The 24,971-nt window shown below is 43.4% G+C and overlaps 2 protein-coding genes across 2 annotated transcripts in view; one reads left to right on the forward strand and one right to left on the reverse strand.

The window, feature by feature from the left end:
- Positions 1-24,971, reverse strand: part of LOC126235043 (uncharacterized) — a 164,125-nt gene that overhangs the window by 133,707 nt on the left and 5,447 nt on the right. The gene's annotated exons all lie outside the window — the stretch shown is intronic.
- Positions 1-24,971, forward strand: part of LOC126235045 (paternally-expressed gene 3 protein-like) — a 75,624-nt gene that overhangs the window by 49,394 nt on the left and 1,259 nt on the right. Inside the window, exon 2 of the mRNA XM_049943781.1 lies at positions 10,265-10,900. Within this exon, the coding sequence (XP_049799738.1) occupies positions 10,265-10,900 (636 nt within the window). The remainder of the gene's footprint in view (positions 1-10,264; positions 10,901-24,971) is intronic.

Raw genomic sequence — 24,971 nt, forward strand, 5'->3', positions numbered from 1 at the left:
GCATCCCGTACGTCTTCCAACTCAACTCTAATTTATTCTTCCATCCCTTTTTCAGACAATTCCTCATGTAACACCACTATCGATTGTGAGTAACTGGTACAGCGTAATTTTATTATGAACTATTTATTATGTATGAGTTAAGATCTTTGAAGTGTTGGAGGGAAATGGAAATTTGTGATGTATATTTTGTTTAACTTAACAGTGTGCTTAAATAACGGAACTTCATTAAATATGTCTGTGTGAGAAAACAAAATAGTATGTATAAAACTGGTTCATACTTAGGGATCTTGTATTATGGAATAGAAAAGACGTAGGGAGCCCCCTCCATTACGGAAGGGGCTTGGCACGCGAGGAAAGGTGGAAGTGGCGGTCAATCTGGGCGGCAAGAGAGAGAGCACGTTACGCAGTCAGTGGCCCGAAGTCGCATAGTCAACACCACAGGTGCCAAGTGAGGCGTTCTGAAACCAAACCTATGATGGAATAGCCTCGGATGTGGTTCCGGCTGTAAAATGGTGATCTCGCATTTGGAAAGGCTCTAAAGATGATGAATACGTAGCCAAGAAGGAATAGAGCTTAAAATCGCCAGAAGCAGACCTGATAGCCGCCACGTGCTTGTCACCTCTATTGCGCCACTGCTTTACCTACTTTGGAAAACAGATATGTATGCCGGTACGAACTAGTGTGCTTGGGTGTACCTCATCAATAATAATTCAAGTGTTGCAAAATTTGTGTTTGAAATTTCAAACTTTCCTCTTCATGATACCAAGCAAGGTCCTGTCCTAAAAGTGCTAAAGAGCGAGTATCCTATTTATGAGGATATGCAAATTTGTTTCTAATTAGAAGTGCCCAAGTTTCAGTTTTGAAGTATATAAAAGTTGCTAATTAAATAATTTCTTTTATAGATAAAGAGAGAGGCACATAATTATAAACTTGTTAAAAGGCTTTATTTTGCTTTGAATTGCTAGTACTTTGACTGTGCCAAAGTTTAGTGCTAAAGGGTATAGATGTTAATAGTTAAAACTACTTGCTTCATAAGTAGTATAAGAGGCACATAATGTTGAACCTACTGAAAACTTAACTTGAATTTATTTCCTAAGTTAAATAATAATATTGCTAGGATATATTGTTATAAAGTATTGAGGGCTAAATATTCTTAAGTGGGGTTGCTGTTAAGCATTTATGTGAAGCAAATTGTTTCTGAAATGTGTGCGTAGTTGCTTATAAAGGAAGGGACAGTTTAAGGCCCCCACTTTAATCTTTGCTAGTAGGAAAAGGTTAATTTCAATTCGGTTATTTGCTATTGAAATCTGAAACATTGAAATGAATATGAAATGTGATAGTACAGTGTTATTTTATTGCATTTGTGATGTGTATGTGTTGGTCCAAATTTTATTCTTGTCTTGTGCCAATTAGTCTCGCGAGGTCTTTGAGAACATTTTGTGCTGAATTATTTAAAGCTTGAGGAAATGATCTTTATTAATAAGGAGAAAGTCTCATTTACATTGCTTCAACTGAGTCTCTGCAAAATTGATAACTAATGCTATCCATTGTGCAGCTCTGCTGGTTGTGTGTGTGTGTGTGTGTGTGTGTGTGTGTGTGTGTGTGTGTGTGTGTGTGTCCATTGCACTTCACTAAGAAAGAATTTATGAAAGCCCCTTTTTGAAAGAATGTATATATGTACATTGAGAACAAGGTTTTCTCCTTATTGTGCCTAATTAGGCTGGCGACCGTTTTTTTAATGTTTCATTTACGTAAATTTTCTAAATTATAGTTTTTCTGCTTTCTACTAATTACCACAATACGAAGTTCACGTTTGATACCCTCTATCTGTTAGCATAATGCACGTTCAAACTTTTCATATTTCCTCCCAGAGGGTAACGCTTACTGCATGTTAAGATCATATTTGGCATTTTACATTGCGCGGTAGTGTTATACTTGGCTTCCCTGTGAAAGGAAGAGTCAGTTAATCGGGAGCACCTTTGCCAGGTAGCACGATAGCTTTATACTACCCTCATACAGGCCTTCAGTATACTCTTTCCATCTGCCTACTCTCTCCTGCGCTTTAATGTTGGCACCCATGCTTTACGTTTCATTGAAGGGTTTTTCTTACTTTTCTTTACCCTGAACCAGTCTTTCCGACGCTCATTTTTTTCCATTTCTTCACACTTTTCGCGCAACCATTTAGCCATGGCTTCGCTGTACTTCTTATTTATTTCCTTGTACCTATGTTTGTCCAACGTATGTGATTGTTATTTCTTGAGATGTCCACTGCTATTCAACTGGACACTGCCCACTATGGTATTCCCAATCGTAGTAATCACGTCTTTAGCGAACTTCAAAGCGTCTCATCATTGCTCACTATTTCAATATCACACTTGTTTCCACCCTGGTCCTTCCCGACGATTCCCTCTAACTTGAATTTACTCTTCACCATTTCTGAATTGTGATCTGAGTCTATATTTGCGTATGGGTGCGCCTTACAATCAAATATCATACTTCGGAATCTCCCTCTGATCATGATGTAATCCAGCTGGACTCTTCCCTTGTCTATTGGCTAAATGGTTCAAATGGCTCTGAGCACTATGGGACTCAACTGCTGAGGTCATTAGTCCCCTAGAACTTAGAACTAGTTAAACCTAACTAACCTAAGGACATCACAAACATCCATGCCCGAGGCAGGATTCGAACCTGCGACCGTAGCGGTCTTGCGGTTCCAGACTGCAGCGCCTTTAACCGCACGGCCACTTCGGCCGGCCCCTGGTCTATTTTCTAAGGAGGAGGAGGAGGAGGAGGAGGAGGAGGAGGAGGAGATTAGTGTTTAACGTCCCGTCGACAACGAGGTCATTAGAGACGGAGCGCAAGCTCGGGTGAGGGAAGGATGGGGAAGGAAATCGGCCGTGCCCTTTCAAAGGAACCATCCCGGCATTTGCCTGAAGCGATTTAGGGAAATCACGGAAAACCTAAATCAGGATGGCCGGAGATGGGATTGAACCGTCGTCCTCCCGAATGCGAGTCCAGTGTGCTAACCACTGCGCCACCTCGCTCGGTACAACTATTTTCTAAGTATACCTCCTCCTGTTGTGATTCTTCAACAGAGTATTCGCTATTACTAACTAAAATATATGTCAGGAGTCAGTGTTTCTCCGCACTCATTGCTACTGCAAATCCTTGATTCTCCCTCAACTCTTTACTCTTCTCCTTCCCTTACAACATAATTCCAATCCCCCACGCCTATTCGCCTTCCATTACAACATAATTCCAATCCCCCACGCCTATTCGGGGTGTATACGACCCGGGACAACCGGGAGATCCGGGAAAGACCCAAGAATTTTTTCATCCAGGAGAAAACCGGGAAAAACCCTGGAATTCCGAGAATTTTTCATTGTTTTAGTTTTCAGTTAATTTTTTGTAATTTTGACTGGTAAGAACCGATACTCTAACAATGTCTATTTCTGTATCCCACTACTGCTGAATAATACTGCAGCAACAAAACATGAATGAGAGAATAATACTTAAGTTGCAAAGGAAGTGTGCCACAAAATGGTTCAAATGGCTCTAAGCACTAGGGGACTTAACATCTGAGGTCATCAGTCCCCTAGACTTAGAACTACTTAAACGTAACTAAGCTAAAGACATCACACAAATCCATGCCTGAGGCAGGATTCCAACCTGCGACCATAGCAGCAGCGCGGTTTCGGACTGAAGCGCCTAGAACCGCACGGTCACAACGGCCGGCCGTGCGCCACATAAATACACACAGAGCTCATACAAGCGTCTGCGAACAGCCTATCTTGTCAAGGGCTTTAGGAATACTATGCAATGCTGCTTAACAACAATTACCTCCGATGAGCGTGACGTCACAAATGTTTACATTGGATTCATTTAATCAGTTCCGAGAGGGCTCTTGCGCATGCGCAGTTGTGTCGTTGTGTCGCGTATGAGTAGTACCTTCTCTTGCTTCTGGCAATTTCTGGGGGGGGGGGCAAATTCATATTCTTGAGGAAAAAAGAACCTTGTTTCACAAAGCGCCTAGCATCTAGCGCACGTTGGTCTATCGATTATTCTATCGATTATGTAGATGAATTTGAAACGCATTCCTAAAGGTTTTTAATACATTCCAAGTTGATTTCTGAATGAACTATAAGTTGATATTTGAATGCGTGAACAGTGTACGTGATGCCTCTGCCGGGGGAATCCAGCTAGAAATAAACTTTCCTGCACACAAAAGGGGACGGGGCTATACGAACTGATCGAAATGAAGCCGAACGGGTGAATGCCAACTGCTGTTTGCTCGTGTGATTAATTGGGTATGCGCACTATCAGCGTTGTTATAATTACTAGCGAAGTCCATAGATTCAGACTACCAGAATGGAAATACACGACTAACAGGAATAACAGGTAAGAAAGATTACGTATTATCTTCTCGGTGTATCCAAGAAAATGAAATTTTGACAGAAAATTTTTGGCGAGATCGCTACCTCGAAAGGGCAAGTTGTAGAGCCACTTAAGTTCTATTCTGGGAGTAGCGCGGAAAAAGCGTTGCAGGAACTCGCAATGACGCCTAACCGGAGAATAATCGCAGGATAACTAAATCGGTGATTCTGTCAGGGTTAGTAGAGTTAACCAGAGAATGAGTTTTTTCAGTGGTAGGAATAGTTACTGAATTAATGATGAGAATATTGTTTGTTAGAACGAGGAAGGATAAGAAACGGGGACATCACACAAATTATAGAAGAATTTCGTACTTCTACTTTTCGATCTCATGCTTGAGAAACTGGAGCATATGAATGAAATGTGAAACTATTTCCTGACATAAAGCTTTTTGCTTGTAGTAGGCTACATAGGCATTTCATATTGGTACTTCACGAATTATATTATGTCGTATTATAAAAGTGACCATTATTACCAAAACAGTCTCACTTAACTGTTGTGTCTAACAATATTAGAAAGGTATATTTTCTTGTATCTAGTAGACAGTGACAAAATTGACGTAATCAGATCGAGAAACCACACCAGTCTTGGGTACTATTTGTATTAACAGCTTTTTCAATATTACACAACGACATTTCGATTTTTCATATAGCGAAACATTTGACGAATTTTGACGAGGTAATAGATTCTTTCGCAGAAAGGAAATCACGCAATATAAAGCTGTAGCAAGAGTAGACAGAAAAAAATGCTGGGAGCCAAGGACTGAATAAATGTGTACTGTTTTACTTGTCTCTTGTCTATACTGGTTTTATGTATCCTATATTTAATTTTATGTCACGCAGAACAGCAAGTTATTAGTTAATAGGCAATGAAGAGACCAAATTTTCTGAAGAGCTCTTGTTCTTCCGGTTACAAATAATCCCATCCAGTATTAATTGCGTTTTATTTTTTAAAAAAATTAAAAAAAAGAGGAGCAGGATATCAAACCGGCCGACTGGGAGCAGGAGAGGAACCACAGGACATTTTAATTTCCGCTATCCTGAATATAGTTTGATGGTATCCATCCATTACGAAATACACATATTTGGGTTCCTCAGTGTGAAGTAGAGTGAAGTGCGGTAGAAGAATGCTGTGTGAAGAGGCGTGGCAATGTACTTTGGCACACTTAAGACCAAATAAGACTTCTTACATTTCCTCGAAGTTATATATTTTATGCATTAGCCTCTTCAAAAAGATGAGCGCTACAAAATGATTTTTGAAAAGTCTTTTTTTCAGCTTTTGACTACCTATCTCAAAGGCTCTTGGGTGGTGGGCGGAAGGGGGGGGGGGGGGGACGCCACCGTCTAGTATTGCCCCAGATCGAAATATCGTAGATCCGAAGCTGTTGCGCAGACCAGTCTCAGTTACAGTTGCGAGGGAGGGGGGGGGGTGGGGGAGCGTAGGGGATAGCCTCCACGTGATCCGCGTTTACATTTAGTGATTTTGCTGTTTCGTCTTCGCTTACTGCTCTCAGGTCAAATGAAAAACGTGATTCTGTGGCTGGGATCTATAAAGTGAATTAAAATACATTCACATAATTACGGAGGGCTAAAATATGTTACTACACTCCTGGAAATGGAAAAAAGAACACATTGACACCGGTGTGTCAGACCCACCATACTTGCTCCGGACACTGCGAGAGCGCTGTACAAGCAATGATCACACGCACGGCACAGCGGACACACCAGGAACCGCGGTGTTGGCCGTCGAATGGCGCTAGCTGCGCAGCATTTGTGCACCGCCGCCGTCAGTGTCAGCCAGTTTGCCGTGGCATACGGAGCTCCATCGCAGTCTTTAACACTGGTAGCATGCCGCGACAGCGTGGACGTGAACCGTATGTGCAGTTGACGGACTTTGAGCGAGGGCGTATAGTGGGCATGCGGGAGGCCGGGTGGACGTACCGCCGAATTGCTCAACACGTGGGGCGTGAGGTCTCCACAGTACATCGATGTTGTCGCCAGTGGTCGGCGGAAGGTGCACGTGCCCGTCGACCTGGGACCGGACCGCAGCGACGCACGGATGCACGCCAAGACCGTAGGATCCTACGCAGTGCCGTAGGGGACCGCACCGCCACTTCCCAGCAAATTAGGGACACTGTTCCTCCTGGGGTATCGGCGAGGACCATTCGCAACCGTCTCCATGAAGCTGGGCTACGGTCCCGCACACCGTTAGGCCGTCTTCCGCTCACGCCCCAACATCGTGCAGCCCGCCTCCAGTGGTGTCGCGACAGGCGTGAATGGAGGGACGAATGGAGACGTGTCGTCTTCAGCTATGAGAGTCGCTTCTGCCTTGGTGCCAATGATGGTCGTATGCGTGTTTGGCGCCGTGCAGGTGAGCGCCACAATCAGGACTGCATACGACCGAGGCACACAGGGCCAACACCCGGCATCATGGTGTGGGGAGCGATCTCCTACACTGGCCGTACACCACTGGTGATCGTCGAGGGGACACTGAATAGTGCACGGTACATCCAAACCGTCATCGAACCCATCGTTCTACCATTCCTTGACCGGCAAGGGAACTTGCTGTTCCAACAGGACAATGCACGTCCGCATGTATCCCGTGCCACCCAACGTGCTCTAGAAGGTGTAAGTCAACTACCCTGGCCAGCAAGATCTCCGGATCTGTCCCCCATTGAGCATGTTTGGGACTGGATGAAGCGTCGTCTCACGCAGTCTGCACGTCCAGCACGAACGCTGGTCCCACTGAGGCGCCAGGTGTAAATGGCATGGCAAGCCGTTCGACAGGACTACATCCAGCATCTCTACGATCGTCTCCATGGGAGAATAGCAGCCTGCATTGCTACGAAAGGTGGATATACACTGTACTAGTGCCGACATTGTGCATGCTCTGTTGCCTGTGTCTATGTGCCTGTGGTTCTGTCAGTGTGATCATGTGATGTATCTTACCCCAGGAATGTGTCAATAAAGTTTCCCCTTCCTGGGACAATGAATTCACGGTGTTCTTATTTCAATTTCCAGGAGTGTAGATTCATATTTTGTTTTATTTCCACCTTTCTGACAGTCAAGCATTAACCGCCTTGCAGAACAATGAAGTTGTTTTTGTCACTTTTCTAAAGAAAGTCGACTTTTATTTATCTTTTCCGCTGAGGCAGCCAATTTATTTGAAACTAAATGTTTAATTCCACACTAATGGCTATTTTCAACTGTTCGCTGCATCTCAAGTGCACGTTTTCATCTTCTAGCACGTGTGGCATTACGCCACAATAAAGAACAAAACATGAGATAATACAGTACTGGTACTCCAAGAAAATTTACAGCCCGAAAACCACACTGAAAATCTTAATATCAGGTCGAGGAATACTTCGTTGGGAATCTGGATATACGAATGTGCACTTAAAGGCGAATTATTCTTTTCAGTATGGTACACCAAATTCCGACGCTCTTGGAGTAATCCCTGATGTCTTGTTTCTTTTATGACATACTTTTAGATCTTTTAATGTTTTACACCTGGGAACATACGGTCTACCTACGTCATCGTAGCTGCGCAAGCTCGGTGACACCTCTTACCTCGCGCTTTCCGGCAACTGCTGGAACAAAAGTATTTCTAACAGATCGCGGAAAAATATTGCGAATTGTCGTTTGAAAAGCGTTATTTTCGAAGTAAATTTCCTTTTACGCAATATGAATTATGTAAGAGAATGTATGATGAATTTCTTAAATCACAGAGCGTTTGACTCTCATTACAAAGTCAACTCTTTGATGATTAGCCATTCAGAAGAATTTCGAGCACAGATTTGTGAGATGTATCTTAAAGCGTAAAACGCTCAGAAAAGATCAACATTATATGTGAATGCCTAGCTTCTCTTGTAGCTTACTAATCTTAGAGACCAATGCTATAAATGAAACCTTTGCTTTTCTTGTAGCAACACTATGTATATTAATTTGAAATACTAAGTTTTCCTGTTCATGTGTTTGCGCTACTTAACACGAAATAATGTTATAGATCGACTACATCACGTGTCCTATGCTCTGAATATCCGCTGTTATCGGCTGGCGAGATCACGTGACATGAGCTATGACTGGCTCACAAAAGCGCATCATAATCTCAATTTCAGTGCTTCGGAAAGTAACATGCGGTGTTCGCTGGAATGAGAATTTATACTTTCGTAATACGAAAATATGCAGCGTACGTGTTGCTGCACATCAAAGAACATTCCAAAACTTGTTTTTTCCCCTGTGTCTCGTTTTCTAAAGTGCCGGGAAATTATAAGTCGCTGTATAAACCCATAACCATTCTAATTGCTGACAAATTTTACAGTTCCGAGGGAAAGTATACTGTCACTTAACACGGAAAAAGTGTATTTTCACCAGGAAGAAAGTGTATTTTTCACCGGGAGATTCGGGAAAAACCCGGGATTTTTTTTCCTTGTCCACGTATACACCCCGCTAGTATTAGATTATTATAATCCTTTACATATTGAACTAAACTTTCAAAATCTCCATGTACTTTCTCTTTCTCTTCATCTTCAGCTTGTGAAGTCGGCATGGATACCTGTACTATTGTTGTCAGCACTGGTATGCTGCCGAATTTGATGGGAACAAACCTAGCATTGAATTTTCTATAATAATTCACTCACTTCCCTACCATTCTACTCATAGTGAATCGTATTCCTATTATATTTTTCCCTTTGGTGTTGATACTACTCTGCAATCTTCTGACCAGAACCCCTTGTCTTATTTCCATTTCACTTCACTGGCCCAAATATGTATCTAGGTCGAGCCTTTGCGCTTCCCCTTCCAGATTTTCTGGCTTCCCTACCACGTTGAAACTTGTGACCTTCCACATTACGACTCAGAGTTTTACCCTTTCGTTGATTATTCCCTTCTTTTCTCGTGGTCACCACCCCCGTGTCAGTACCTTCCAGAACAGTCGAATGGGGGCTAATCCGGAATATTTTGCGAGTGGTGAGGTCATCATGACGCTTTTTCAATTGCAGACCTTACCTCCTGTGGATACACATTTTGTCTGTTGAATGTGGTGTTTCCATTGTCCTCTGCTTCCTCACACAATTGATCATTAGAGATTCTTTCTCCTTTTAATGGCAGTTTCCTGTCGTGCAAGAGAGTTCCCTGAATCTCTGTCTGCTTTTCTGCGCTCTTTGACGAGGTAGTAGGCATAACGATGGTGCCTTCTTATGCTAAAAGCCTTCTGCAGCCAATGCTGATGATTTTTATTCAAAATTTAAGCAGTGACAAGGTCGAAGACGGGATTCAATACTTTTTGATCTTTAGTCAAATGCGCTACACTAGACTACAAGTATACAGACAGAGATATCAGACATCTATGAAATGAAGAAAGTATTAAAACATATTTACAATATGTACAAGCTGAAGTATGTGGAAGAAAAGTATGTAATTTCAAAAATGCTGTGGGTCCCTCTGTACTACTGTGCTTGATCAACAGCTGAATTGTTCGTTGTATAAACCTGTTCACTTGTTCGCATTTATATGATATAGGAACTGGCTAGCTTTTGAGATTAGTAGCGTCGTGCTATATCGACGTGTTCTCCCTACAGGTCTTCCCAGATATGGGACTGAGCTCAGTGTGCGGCGTCTTTAAGACTGGCTGACCAAGCAGTAGAATGTAGTGACTGACGTGAAGACAACGTCCTCTGGTGGCGTCTGTGGGGCCGCCCATTGGAGACGGTGAGCGCTGGAGGGAGCAGGCCACGTGGAGGCGCTCTGGCGGGAGATATAAACGTGTCGTCTCCTGCAAAGATGTGAACGGTGTGCGGAGCGCCATGTGCTGTCAACAAAGACACCGCCGATAGGAGACAGGACAACCACTGGAGACAGGACAACCACTGGAGACAGGACAACCACTGGAGACAGGACAACCACTGGAGACAGGACAACCACTGGAGACAGGACAACCACTGGAGACAGGACAACCACTGGAGACAGGACAACCACTGGAGACAGGACAACCACTGGAGACAGGACAACCACTGGAGACAGGACAACCACTGGAGACAGGACAACCACTGGAGACAGGACAACCACTGGAGACAGGACAACCACTGGAGACAGGACAACCACTGGAGACAGGACAACCACTGGAGACAGGACAACCACTGGAGACAGAACAACCACTGGAGACAGAACAACCACTGGAGACAGAACAACCACTGGAGACAGAACAACCACTGGAGACAGAACAACCACTGGAGACAGAACAACCACTGGAGACAGAACAACCACTGGAGACAGAACAACCACTGGAGACAGAACAACCACTGGAGACAGAACAACCACTGGAGACAGAACAACCACTGGAGACAGAACAACCACTGGAGACAGAACAACCACTGGAGACAGAACAACCACTGGAGACAGAACAACCACTGGAGACAGAACAACCACTGGAGACAGAACAACCACTGGAGACAGAACAACCACTGGAGACAGTGCCACAAGTTCCTCCAAAAAATCGTAACACACCACACAGCCACATCTCACACTAAAAATGTAAATCCAACTGATGATGGAGGTTTAAACCTTTGAAACGCGTCGTGGAGATAAATAAACAGTGACTGGTAACAGTAAACTTTTGTTTGGTTGGCTCTGCGCACTATGGGACATAACATCTGAGGTCATCAGTCCCTAGAACATAGCACTACTTAAACCTAACTAACCTAAGGACATCACACACATCCATGCCCGAGGCAGGATTCGAACCTGCGACCATAACGGTCGCGTGGTTCCAGACTGAAGCGCCTTCTGTTTCATTTAACAAAATTTTCGATGGTGCGTTCGTGTATTCTAATTCTGATCAGCAGCTTGTAAAACATCTGAAGTCCAATTTGATGCGCCGGTCTTGGTGTATTCATCATCATGTTCGAAGACTAATCTGTGGCTACAGTGACACTGCGGAACAGTACCCAGCTCATGCTGAGGACATTCATTCACTTCACCAAACATACTCTTGCCTGCAGTTCAGGTTGTTAATAGGAGTTAAACTGAACAGTAACAGGACAACGCGCCTAGTGCGTGGCGGGAGATTTAAACGTGTCGTCTCCTGCAAATATGTGAACGGTGCGCGGAGCGCCGTGTGCTGTCAACAAAGATAGCTGATAGCTAGATACTTACGAAGCCAACAATTTAAGAAAAAAAAAATCTGTCGCGCAATCAGTCAAACCCTTGTACACGAAGGAGTGTGTAAACACAGAGGTATTACGTCTCACTCTTCTATTATAGGCTCGGTCGCTGACAAAGTTTATCTACCAGAAGCTGTATCGAAACAATTAACGAAAACTTAACGCAAGAAAAGGTTGTGCAACAAGCCCTTTCCATACAGTTCAGTACATTAAATACTGAATTCATAAATAGTTTTTATACGCAGATTGTTATGATTTCATAAACCGGTTTCAGATTCATAAATAATCCATTCTCAAATCTGTCCTTGTTGTACAGTACCTATGCAGTTATCTCTTGAATGTGAAGGCTACTTAGCTGTTATATTGACAAGGTACTTTGTAACAATGACAGATCAGTGCCTGGATTGTGTGTAAATACAAATTTTGCTTACTGTGTAAACTGCAGATGGAGAGGCGAGAAAGAAAAGGAAAGAATATCAGCTGCATCGGGACTTTTGCAAAATCAGTGGCGACGAGTGAAAGTATGTGCTGGACCGGGACTAGAACATAGGATCTCCTACTTACGAGGCAGTGGCGTTAACCACTGCACCAGCCGGACACAGAGTTTATCGCAATTGCGCAAGCTACCCTGGCATGCTCCCAGGCTCTCACACTCCCACCCAGCGCCACCTATCCACAGCGCTCGTCCAAATTCTCCATGTTCGGCAGTTTTTAGGTCCCTACTGGAGGCCGAACATAAATGTGCATCCCCACTGGAGGTTGTGGATTCACTGCCCATCGAGGCGAATCAGTTATATATATGAATATGTAGTTCCTGTTCTTTCGGGCATGTCAGAAACAACAGACACCCCACGGAATCTGCAGCTGTTATACATAAAATGTAAATTGAAGGTCGCCGATGCATCTGATAACATTAGTTCCTTCCCTTTTGTTTTATTTCTCTTCCCTCCACCTTCAGTTGCTGCATGCATCGCAGCTGCGGATTCCATCCTAAAGAGCAGACACCATACATTCACATGCATAAAAATATTACCTACGCAGAAGTCACGTTACTCTTTCTGACATAAAAAATCTAAATTTTGTGAAGATTTTTGTTCCTGTACGTAACTATTGAAAACGTTAGTATCACGATCACATTTTGTATAGACTACCTTTGATAGACTACCTTCCGTGGCCTAGAATCCCAAAGTGTTATCCTAACACATCAAAGGAATAAATGAACAATCCACCCACTTACCACCACCTGTTCTGCATCGCTACTTCCATACGAATATTTCTGCCACAGGAAAATCGTGAGACAAAACGAAACCCTAACCATCTTAAGTCAGGGGTTGTCTAAGACACAAAAAATGTGTTGTCATCAGCCTATAGCAAAGTTTTCTTTATAGACACTATGTCACTATTTGTCACAGACATTTTCGCCAATGTGCACGTTCAACGGAACGAAACCACAAGATAATTGGTCTAGCACATCGAAATACTCTGCAAAGAGCAACTGAATAATCATGTGCATATTGTGGTGTCACCGCCAGACACCACACTTGCTAGGTGGTAGCCTTTAAATCGGCCGCGGTCCGTTAGTATACGTCGGACCCGCGTGTCGCCACTATCAGTGATTGCAGACCGAGCGCCGCCACACGGCAGGTCTAGAGAGTCTTCCTAGCACTCGCCCCAGTTGTACAGCCGACTTTGCTAGCGATGGTTCACTGACAAATTACGCTCTCATTTGCCGAGCCGATAGTTAGCATAGCCTTCAGCTACGTCAATTGCTACGACCTAGCAAGGCGCCATTATCATTTGCTATTTTTCTTGTGATGCATGTAACGTCAGACCGATGTTCACCAATTATGGATTAAAGTTAAGTATTCCAGAAGCTCCATACTTTTTTTACTAGACTCAAGTCCTTTAACTGTTCCAGACCTCACGCCAGCCTGCGTGAGCTTAAACGCGTGCCTTTCGGCTATCTCCTAGTGGCTTGGCTGTCTTGCCAAGTCACAACAGTTGGCGACGAGGCCTATTCGCGTTCGCAACTATACTTTCTGATTTACTTGAGTAATGGCTTCAGCACAATCTCCTGATGTACTGTCCGAATTTTATCGCTTACAGAACCAGCAGACATAGGCCTTGCTGGATGCCCTTGGACAGCTCATCCAGGGTCAACGTGCAATGCAAACCGATGCGGCGGCAGCCGCTCCACCACTACCGCAGCCACAAAACGCTGTTGCACCACCTTTTCGTGCTTTTGATGCGGCACTGGAAAGCTGGACGTAGTGGTCACGCCAATTTGGATTCCATCTCGCCGCCTACAGAATTCAAGGTAATGAGCGGCAGCCTTTTCTCCTTTCCGCCGTAGGCGTCCAGATGTACCGTGTGATAGTGAAATTATTTCCCCGACGCAATGTAGCAACTCTGTCCTACGACTAAATTTTGTCTGCATTAGATGCATATTTCAAAGAATCAGTCAATGTCGGTGCAAAAAGGTATACCTTCTTTCGTACAAAACGTACGGCCGGTCAGACTAATCGGGAGTGGGTTGCAACTTTGCAAGGCCTTACTAGGGATTGTGCTTTTCAGTGTGAATGTGGACTCCCTTACTCAGATACTATGGTACGTGATGCTATTGCACAGAACATTTCTGATGTTCGTATACGGGAACAGATTTTAAAACTAGTCAATCCCTCCCTTCAACAAGTGATGGACATATTGGATCGGCAGGACACACTTGACTTTGCTCAGGAATCATTTGAAACTTCGCCACCCGTGTGCCAGGTTAACTGGCCCGCCGGGCGAGCTGCACGGAACAGTAAACAGTCCTCGCGCCCGGCCGCGCCAAAGCCGCCTGGCTCTCCGCCATGTGTACCGCGCCAGCAAGCAAATGCAGTGAAATCATGCCCGCGGTGTGCTACTAGACATTCGCGTGAGAATTGCCCGTCACGCCAGACTATTTGCTTTTTCTGTAATAAAAAAGGACATGTTCAAAGTGTTTGCCAGGAAAAGCACCGATCGGATGCTCACAACCATTCCCGGCCCTTTGCTTCGCGCCAGAATCGAAATCGAACCAAGGATACTCCGGCTCGTGAACTGTCGCCCATGGAAATTCATATAGTTCATTCCACTCCGCCCAGTGCCACTCTCTCTAACAGTGACTGTGTTCGTCCCACGAACAGTGTGCGTCGATGTCGCCGGAAATCACGTCAAGTCGCAAGTGATTCTGTACCAGTGTCAGTTCACGTTGCACGAGACAGTCGCTCTTGTCGTCAGCAGGACAATAAACCTTTTGTAGATTTGGACATACACGGCGAAGTGATAGCATTCCAGCTCGATACCGGAGCTGCAGTTTCACTGATCAATCAAGACTCGTACAAACAGCTGGGCACACCTCCATTGCGTGCCGCAAATGTTAAGCTAACTACATATTCAGGTCACGGGCTCCCTGTGTTAGGACAGTGCAGCCTTCTTTGCTCGAAGCACTTCGCGGTGAAGTGTTTTGATAGGTTAGTTATTATTTACAATGTATAATTTGTATTTAAAGTGTCTGTCATTTATAAACCTAGGCTCCAAAATTATTTACCGAAACTTGAAAGTCTCACCTTTCATCTAAATCATTTTTTTTTAAACTGATAGTTTAAACTTTTGAAAAAATAGTGGGAACTGAACCTTTGAAGTGCACCTAAAATTGATACTCTAAAATGAACCTGCTCCTAAAGTCAACAATTTTGACACCTATAGTTGACATAATTCCCATATCCCATTTTCTTTTATACGTGACTAGAGCTCAAAACGTGGCGAATCCAATGTTTAAAGTCTTGACACGAGGCCACTCTTACTGTTTAAAAGAATTTTAACGACATTTTACTTTAATTGATAGTTATAGTAATTTCGTCCCACTGCCCACCAGACTGGCGTCTGATGTATTTGTTAGATTTATAAATGGTACTGGGAACAAATCCAGGTCAAATGTAGTTCTGGCATATTTTTCACAAATAAAAAACTAATTTTTGTTGGAAGCGTTTGGCAGGCAATTGAGAAATGTGGGTAAAATACGATACAAACATAGGATGGCAGACCGCTGATTTGTAATCCCACCACGTTCTGCCAACAGTCACGTGGTTTATGTTGGAGCCACACTAGACCCATAGCTTGTGCACAGCAAGGCCAGTCTACTAGTATCTATGGTCGAAGGACAGTCCGCACAATTAAGATCAACACTGTGTTCAGCTGGCGCAGTGATTAACGCAACTGCCTACTAAGCAGGAGGTTCCGCACTCTAATCCCAGTCCGGCATTTTCACTCTCCACCACTGATGCCGCATAAAACTCCGACGCAGCTGATATCAAGAGTCCCTTCCCTTCCCTTTCCTTTCTCCCCCCCCCCCCAACACTTGAAATATACACATAATTGTCAGTGATACTTTCGTAGCGATACGACGCCACACAATATCGCTGGCGTGGCTGTTGCGCTTCCAGCTGGTGTGGCGCTACGGTGCGAGGCACGGGAAGAGGCAATTTGAAGGCGGTGCGAGGTTGTGGATTGTTGTCGATTATAGTAAAACCTGGCTGGGTTTTGTTAAATCAACTCAGACCGTTGGCCGTGCCCTTTGATTGCTGAATATTATGTAGGATGACGAATCAACATCTTCTCAAGTAAATTCAAATAATTCTGTAATTAGTGACATTCTCTTTGTTTGCTGTAAATTTTCGTGGGTCTTTTGCAGTATTCAAGTTGTATAAATGAACTAAACTTCACTGTAAACAACTATGGGCACTATCCGTGTTCAGATTGTTTAGGTAAGAAGTATTACTTTTCCCTTTCGATACTTAAGATTCTAAGAGCCTTTGGCTGTTGTTTAAAACACTTTGTTTTATATCTCAACCAATGTGTAAAACCTATCAGTCGTTGTTTAAATTGTAAAATTATAAAATTTCAGTGGACATTGGCTCTGTGCTCAAGGTACCAAAGAATGCTGCATATGGAATTTGTTGTTATTAAATAAAATTATTCAGTGTTGTTTGAAGAGTACAGCCCAGTAGCTTTCTACACTCAGGTCCTTGTAAACTACATGCATGTGTCATTGAAAACATAAAATATTTCAGTCGAAAAATGTGACAAGGGCTGTAGCAGAGATAAACGCTACAGCTTTCTTTCACAGTAGATTTCATTTCTTTCCCAGATCCAGCTGAGCTTTTATTGAGTTGACAACTCTTGAACTCGGAAGAATGATAAACAATATGCAACCCATGCTCTCTCCTCAGAGCGGAATTTCAAGTGTATTCCATGTATTAACTTTGAGAGCTTGTAGCATGAAAATTTGAGGACAGTACAAGGCGGTTTCTGGATCCAGAGGCTTTAATTTCACAACTGGAAACTGTTTATTTGAACTGTGACCAGTGCAACAGTTTTTTAAAACGATCATCAACTTAAACAGCAATTACTCCGCACTGAATCTGTACGAGGTGTGGCTAGAAAAAAACCGGACTAGTACTGGTGAAACAATAAAACGAATGCAATAAGGCTGAAAGTCGCGTGCCCTGTCACGTGACTCTCGCTCCGCCTACTGCTCGAGTTTCATCTGGCTCCTGCACTCAGTCTGCCCGTGGCGTCTGTTTTAAGTAGTTGACGTTTTGTCTGTGCGTCGGAAAATGTTGAGTGTACAGAAAGAACAGCGTGTTAACATCAAATTTTGTTTCAAACTAGGAAAATCTGCAAGTGAAACGTTTGTAATGTTACAACAAGTGTACGGCGATGATTGTTTATCGCGAACACAAGTGTTTGAGTGGTTTAAATGATTTAAAGATGGTCGTGAAGACACCAGTGATGACACTCGCACTGGCAGACCATTGTCAGCAAAAACTGATGCAAACATTGAAAAAATCGGTAAACTTGTTCGACAAGATCGCCGTTTAACAATCAGAGCAGTGTCTGAGTTAACAGGAGTTGACAAGGAAAGTGTCGAACAAGTTTACCGATTTTTTCAATGTTTGCATCAGTTTTTGCTGACAATGGTCTGCCAGTGCGAGTGTCATCACTGGTGTCTTCACGGCCATCTTTAAATCATTTAAACCACTCAAAACACTTGTGTTCGCGATAAACAATCATCGCCGTACACTTGTTGTAACATTACAAACGTTTCACTTGCAGATTTTCCTAGTTTGAAACAAAATTTGATGTTAACACGCTGTTCTTTCTGTACACTCAACATTTTCCGACGCACAGACAAAACGTCAACTACTTAAAACAGACGCCACGGGCAGACTGAGTGCAGGAGGCGGATGAAACTCGAGCAGTAGGCGGAGCGAGAGTCACGTGACAGGCCACGCGACTTTCAGCCTTATTGCATTCGTTTTATTGTTTCACCAGTACTAGTCCGGTTTTTTTCTAGCCACACCACGTATTTATAACAAAGAGACGAACGCGGTAGTCTAAACAGCATGTGTCTGTAGGATGACTGTTCTTTCGCTACACATACAACGTCCCATTTTCGCAGCTTTTCCTTTTCGTAAAAGAACTATTTCCAGTATCAATCTTGGTGAATGATTATCAAAAAAAGTTTGGCTGTCTATCTTCTATACCAGTTTATTCGAATTCAAAATTCTAATTGTGCATGTCTCCAGAGTACATATACGGTAAATCCAATCAGAAAGCTAAGGCAGGAGTTGTTTAAACGAATATCTAGCTGAACTGTTTCCTGTCACCATCGCCTGTGAACGCATGCGCCAACATGTCACTGCTCGGTCCCGATATAACGTGAATCCAACATACCGCAACAAAGCGTGCAGTGCGTTAACACAATGTTACACAGCACTCCCGCATTCCAGTCGCTCCTACGTTTGCTTTGAGATCACAAATAATGTAAATGCTCAAAGCAAAATTTCGCCTGCCCTACAAGCCACAAGGCAAGCGCATGTCAAAGTGACTCGGTATCTCTCTGGGCGAATTTAATTCATTTGACGAAGTAAATATGATTTAGGAAGCAGAGATGCAAATATTACGTTTCCATTTTCACCCCAAGAGTTTATTTACACGAAACAATGCTGTTCCTTATCTGAAGCGTCAGAAGTTTAATCGGTTTCATAAAGCTATTTCACTTTAACGCACTCTTTCATTAATTCTAACCATAATTGTCACGGTGGAGTAAATAGTGGGCACTATAATAATTTTGCTATTAAATTTTATGACTTTCAACGCGTTATCGCTTAATTCACTACTGTACAGTCCACGTGCGGCTCATCTGTATTTAAATACAGACTTGAGCAGTAAACTCCACCGACAGCAGTCACGTCTGTCATGTCATCCGAGGAAACCTGCGCATTCTAACAGGTTAACCGTACATACAATAGTGGTGCTTTTCTGCAGCCACACACTGTGAGAATCGGACTATATTTACAAGTAATCATATACGACTAGTAAGCGGGTCAAAAAGTCTCTCCGCAGAGCCGTATGATTGTTCGCCTTCTTGGGTTACTTCCCTTCAAGTGGACTCTCCCAACATGCCACTGTTTCGTTTATCTCAGCCAGCGTCAGTAGTATCGTTGGTGCGTGTCGTTAAGTGTTGACGTGAACATTAAAAAGTTCCTTTGCTCGTTTGTTTCATTTTTGTCACTGTTTCGTTAAACCGTTGAGGAAAGGCCGGCCGTGGTGGCCGAGCGGCAGTCTGGAACGTGCAGTCTGGAACCGCGCGACTGCTACGGTCGCTGGTTCGAATCCTGCCTCGGGCATGGATGTGTGTGATATCCTTAGGTTAGTTAGGTTTAAGTAGTTCTAAGTTCTAGGGGACTGATGACCTCAGATGTGAAGTCCCATAGTACTCACAAGGGAACCTCCCCATCGCACCCCCCTCAGATTTAGTTGTAAGTTGGCACAGTGGATAGGCCTTGAAAAACTGAACACAGATCAATCGAGAAAACAGGAAGAAGTTGTGTGGAAATATGAAAAAAAAAATCAAAATATATAAACTGAGTAGTCCATGCGCAAGATAGGCAAAATCAAGGATAGTGTGAGTACACGAGCGCCGTGGTCCCGTGGTTAGCGTAAGCAGCTGCGGAACGAGGGGTCCTTGGTTCAAGTCTTCCCTTGAGTAAAAATTTTATTTTCGCAAAGTTATGATCTGTCCGTTCGTTCATTGACGTCTCTGTTCTCTGTAATAAGTTTAGTGTCTGTGGTTTGCGACCGCACCGCAAAACCGTGCGATTAGTAGACGAAAGGACGTGCCTCTCCAATGGGAACCGAAAACATTTGATCGCAAGGTCATAGGTCAACCGATTCCTCCACAGGAAAACACGTCTGGTATATTCTATACGATACTGGTGACGGCATGTGCGTCACATGACAGGAACATGTTGTCGACCCACCTAACTTGCACACTTGGTGAATGGGTAAAAAGATTTTTCTACCTTGCAGATTTTGGTTTTCTTATGGGTGTGATAATCACTCCCAAAAAAGTGATGAAAACATAAGACTTTGTCACATAAACTGAGAATAAAGAATTAAAATTTTCGCTCCATGGAAGACTTAGGACCTTTCATTCCGCAGCTGCGCACGCTAACCCTGGGACCACGGCGTTCCTTCATTCTCTTTCCTTTATGTGCCTGTCTTGGCATGGACTATTCAGTTTGTATATTTTGCTTATTTTTTTCATAGTTCCATACAACTTCTTCCTGTTTTCTAGATTGATCTGTGTTCAGTTTTTCAATGCCTATTCACTGTGCCAACTTATAACTAAATCTGAGGGGGGTGCGATGGGGAGGTTCCCTTGTCAGAGCCATTTGAACAATTGAAGAACATGTGTTTTTAGTCGAACAAGCGTTCAAAGCTGGCGGTAAATACACAGTTTCAGTTCGTCAAACATTTAATTCAATTTTTCCGGAGACAACACTCCCACATCGCGATAATTGCAACTTATAGACATCGGATTGTGGGTACCATAAATGCTCAACGATACTGCAGTGATATTCTGTACACATTCATAGGAGAACTTGTGTAAGTGAAACATTGAAAGGTTATTTTCAAGAAGATTGTGCTACCGCGCATACAGCTCTCATTTCATCGTCACTGCTTCCTGATGTTTTTGGTGATCGCATAATTTCACAGGGACTTTGGCCTCAACGATTGCCTGACCTAACACCACCTGACTTTTTCTTCTGGCGTTCAATGAAATCAACTGTCTATAAAAACCGTCCAAATCCATCGATGAATTGAAAACTGCAACATCCACTTTCACTGCTTCTGTTACAGAAGAAATGTGACAGCTTGTGTTTGGAAACATTGAATTGTGTATCCAACAACCGGGGGGACACCAGCATTTAATGTGAAAATTTGTAAGTAAAAATGAATATTCAATAAATTAATAATTTGTATTTCACTGAGTTTCATTTCGGAATATTCACTGCGGCATACGGCAAGCGCGGCTAACAATCATACGACACTGCGGAGAGACTTTTTGAACACCAACTAATATGAAATTTGTATGAGGAATAAGAAGGATATAGGCCATGATTTAGCACCAACTAAAAAATAAATGATAAGAACACCAAAAATGCATATTTACTTTAAAATTACAAGTGTGCACTTTACATTTACTGCAAGACACTTACACATAACTACGAAAACCCCTCCTTACGCTGCCGGCTGGAGTGTCCGAGCGGTTCTAGGCGCTACAGTCTGGAACTGCGCGACCGCTACGGTCGCAGGTTCGAATCCTGCCTTGGGCATGGATGTGTGTGATGTCCTTAGGTTAGTTAGGTTTAAGTAGTTCTACATTCTAGGGGACTGATGACCTCAGAAGTTACGTCCCATACTGCTCAGTGCCATTTTGAACCCGCTTTACGCTGTCTGCTGGATGCTGCAGAGCGGCTTTTTCAGGTCTGGTTTTTCTACGAAAATCGTGCGTCCGGCCTTGTCGTTGTAAACTGCCTTTCACGTAAATCTGCGACGACGCATTTAATGGTGATCTTCACACTGCCAGTACTCTGGTGCAAACTATGCTAAATGAATTCAGTCTTACGGCCTCGAAAGGAACTTGGTTCTGAAACTAGTGTCGCTGATAAGTATTACCGAAACCGAGTATTATTTTTGTGGACTATTACATAATTTAAAATGTGCTACCAAGAAAATAATTTCCTGGCACTAACGAGTTAACCTACGATTAAATTTTTAAACAAATTTTACAGAACTACACTGCTGGCCATCAAAATTGCTACACCAAGAAAAAATGCAGATGATAAACGGGTATTCATTGGACAAATATATTATATTAGAACTGACATGTGATTACATTTTCACGCAATTTGGGTGCGTAGATCCTGAGAAATCAGTAACCAGAAGAACCACCTCTGGCCGTAATAACGGCCTTGATAATCCTGGGCAATAATCCTGGGCATTGAGTCAAACAGAGCTTGGATGGCGAGTACAGGTACAGCTGCCCATGCAGCTTCAACACGATACCTCAGTTCATCAAGAGTAGTGACTGGCGTATTGTGAGAGCCAGTTGCTCGCTCACCATTGACCAGACGTTCTCAGTTGGTGAGAGATCTGAAGAATGTGCTGGCCAGGGCAGCAATAGAAGATTTTCTGTATCCAGAATGGCCCGTACAGGACCTGCAACATGCGGTCGTGCATTATCCTGCTGAAATGTAGGGTTTCGCAGCAATCGAATGAAGGGTAGAGCCACAGGTCGTAACACATCTGAAATGTAACGTCCACTGTTCAAAGTGCCGACAATGCGAATAAGAGGTGACCGAGACGTGTAACTAATGGCACCCCATAGCATCACACCGGGTGATACGCCAGTATGGCTGTGAATACACGCTTCGAATATGCGTTCATCGCGATGTCGCCAAACACGGATGCGACCATCATGATGCTGTAAACAGAACCTGGATTCATCCGAAAGAATGGCGTTTTGACATTTGTGAACCTAGGTTCGTCGTTGAGTACACTATCGCAGGTGCTCCTGTCTGTGATGCAGCTTGAAGGGTAACCGCAGCCATGGTCCCCGAGCTGATAGCCCATGCTGCTGCAAACGTCGTCGAACTGTCCGTGTAGATGGTTGTTGTCTTGCAACCATCCCCATCTGTTGACTTAGGGATCGAGACGTGGCTGCACGATCTGTCACAGCCATACGGATAATATGCCTGTCATCTCAACTACTAGTGATACGAGGCCGTTGGGATCCAGCACGGCGTTCCGTATTACCCTCGTGAACCCACCGATTCCATATTCTGCTAACAGTCATTGGATCTCGACCAACGCGAGCAGCAATGTCGCGATACGATAAACCGCAATCGTGATAGGCTACAATCCGACCTTTATCAAAGTCGGAAACGTGATGGTACGCATTTCTCCTCCTTACACGAGGCATCATAACAACGTTTCACCAGCCAACGCCGGTCAGCTGCTGTTTATGTATGAGAAATCGGTTGGAAACTTTCCTCATGTCAGCACATTGTAGGTGTCGCCACTGGGGCTGACCTTGTGTGAATGCTCTGAAAAGCTAATCATTTTCATATCACAGCATCTGCTTCCTGTCGGTTAAATTTCGCATCTGTTGCACGTCATCTTCGTTGTGTAGCAATTTTAAGGTCCAGTAGTGTATAAACGTCGTTAGAAAAAATAATTTGCTGGTGATATTGTCAGGCGAAACGTTTCGTCATGTTTAAAAATCTAACTTAACTTTCTCTTTGCCATTTCAAGAATACAAGTTGAAATGAATGGTTTCTAAGTCACAATATTCTCTCTAAGAACACGAATAAAACCATCAAGTTCGTATTTTTACAGTTGCCGGTAACTGATATTCATAATGCCTTCTGTCTTGGCCTAGACACACTTCTTCCAGTCCCCGTAGACTTCCGACATCTCGACCAGCATACATTCAAAATCCTCTTATTTCTTGCTCGGCTCCCACTGACACACTGCTTCCCCGATGGGACCTCAAGAAGAAAAGAAAAAAAAAGATCCTGTTTAATGCGGTACTCAAATTCAGTCCATCGTTCCAGGCCGCACCATTTTCTTATAGTTCACATCGAAGTGAGAAAAATTAAACGAACTTTCTGTCAAACAGGCAACTGTTGGAGAGTAGAAAAGTAATAGTAGAAGAGTGGAGGACTACAAGTAAGAGTGTAAGTGTGTATTCTTACTTGTAGTCCTCCACTCTTGTACTCTTACTTGTACTTCTCTACTTTCCAAAAAATTCCACACAATGTGGTGTTCACCACTGAGGTGGTCCTCAAAGTTTTGTCTCTGCCGTATTTCTCCAGTAAAAACATAGACGAATCTTTCTGGAAGAGATTGGCTCTTAAAGGAAATCAGAACTGCTGACCTGAATGGTCATCATACTTCTGATCGCATACTATGAATCGCAGATGTGGCGCAATGGTCTCTCATATGGGGCCGTGGTTCAGATCCCCAGTAGGCCATCACAGTTATGATTTTCTGTGGGTACCCTAAACTACAATCTGACGTCACACTCCGTAAGTTTAGCTCTTCGTTGACGGCATATTGAACTCTTGCGCTTTTCTTTTTCAGGGATGTGATCAATACGAACGACGGAGGTCGATCGGTTGTCAATATAGATATCGAGCAACTAAGAGTAATCACATGTTTGTCATATCATCAAAAACAATTTCACCAAATTCCATGAACAATACAACGCCTACTCACAGTTTAAAAAACTCATCAGGCCACGAACCTATGCATGCCTCTCATAGGAGCTGCAGATTTTAGGTAAATTTTTTGCGTCCTCTGCCACACCTCGCATCCTCTGCTTCGAGTGTTCCTATCTCATCAAAAACCTTGTGGTATTCTTCTTCCTGCCATTACTAACGTCTCTTATTCTGTCGTATCCTCTCTTGGTCTCTCCTTTGGTTGTTTGGTTGGTTTGGGGGATTAAAAGGACCACACTACTACGGTCATCGGTCCGTGGTCTCTCTTTTCTTTCTTTTTTTACTTCTATAGGATCTCATCTTCAACTGGTAGGTAGATTCAGCATGTTAAGAAACACACGACTGTTCCTGTGATACTTAACGCTCCCAGCTGCTACTTCGTAAGACGCAAGAGAAAAGTAAAACAGATCCCCACTCTGTATATGCCACTAGAGAGCTGTAGGCAAAGCAGCGAATATAGGGAACTCAAATGCTACGCAGATTTCCTCGGAGTCGGAGTGATGGGTTTATGACAAGACTGCATTCACACTCTTTTGGTCAAAAACATTTTTATAGTAAGTTTAAGTATACCGACACGGCAGTAAGGCAGCAGGAAACTGCGTTACAGACATATTCAGTAACATTCGGGCTTTGCGTAGGATGTCGTCGTTGAAAATCTGCAATATTTTAACGTAGTTGTAGTTCATCTTGAGCAGACGACAGTTGGTTGTAGGCCACAGACGAGT

The sequence above is a fragment of the Schistocerca nitens genome, chromosome 2, assembly GCF_023898315.1.
Source record: "Schistocerca nitens isolate TAMUIC-IGC-003100 chromosome 2, iqSchNite1.1, whole genome shotgun sequence".
Classification (NCBI taxonomy): Eukaryota; Metazoa; Arthropoda; class Insecta; order Orthoptera; family Acrididae; genus Schistocerca; species Schistocerca nitens.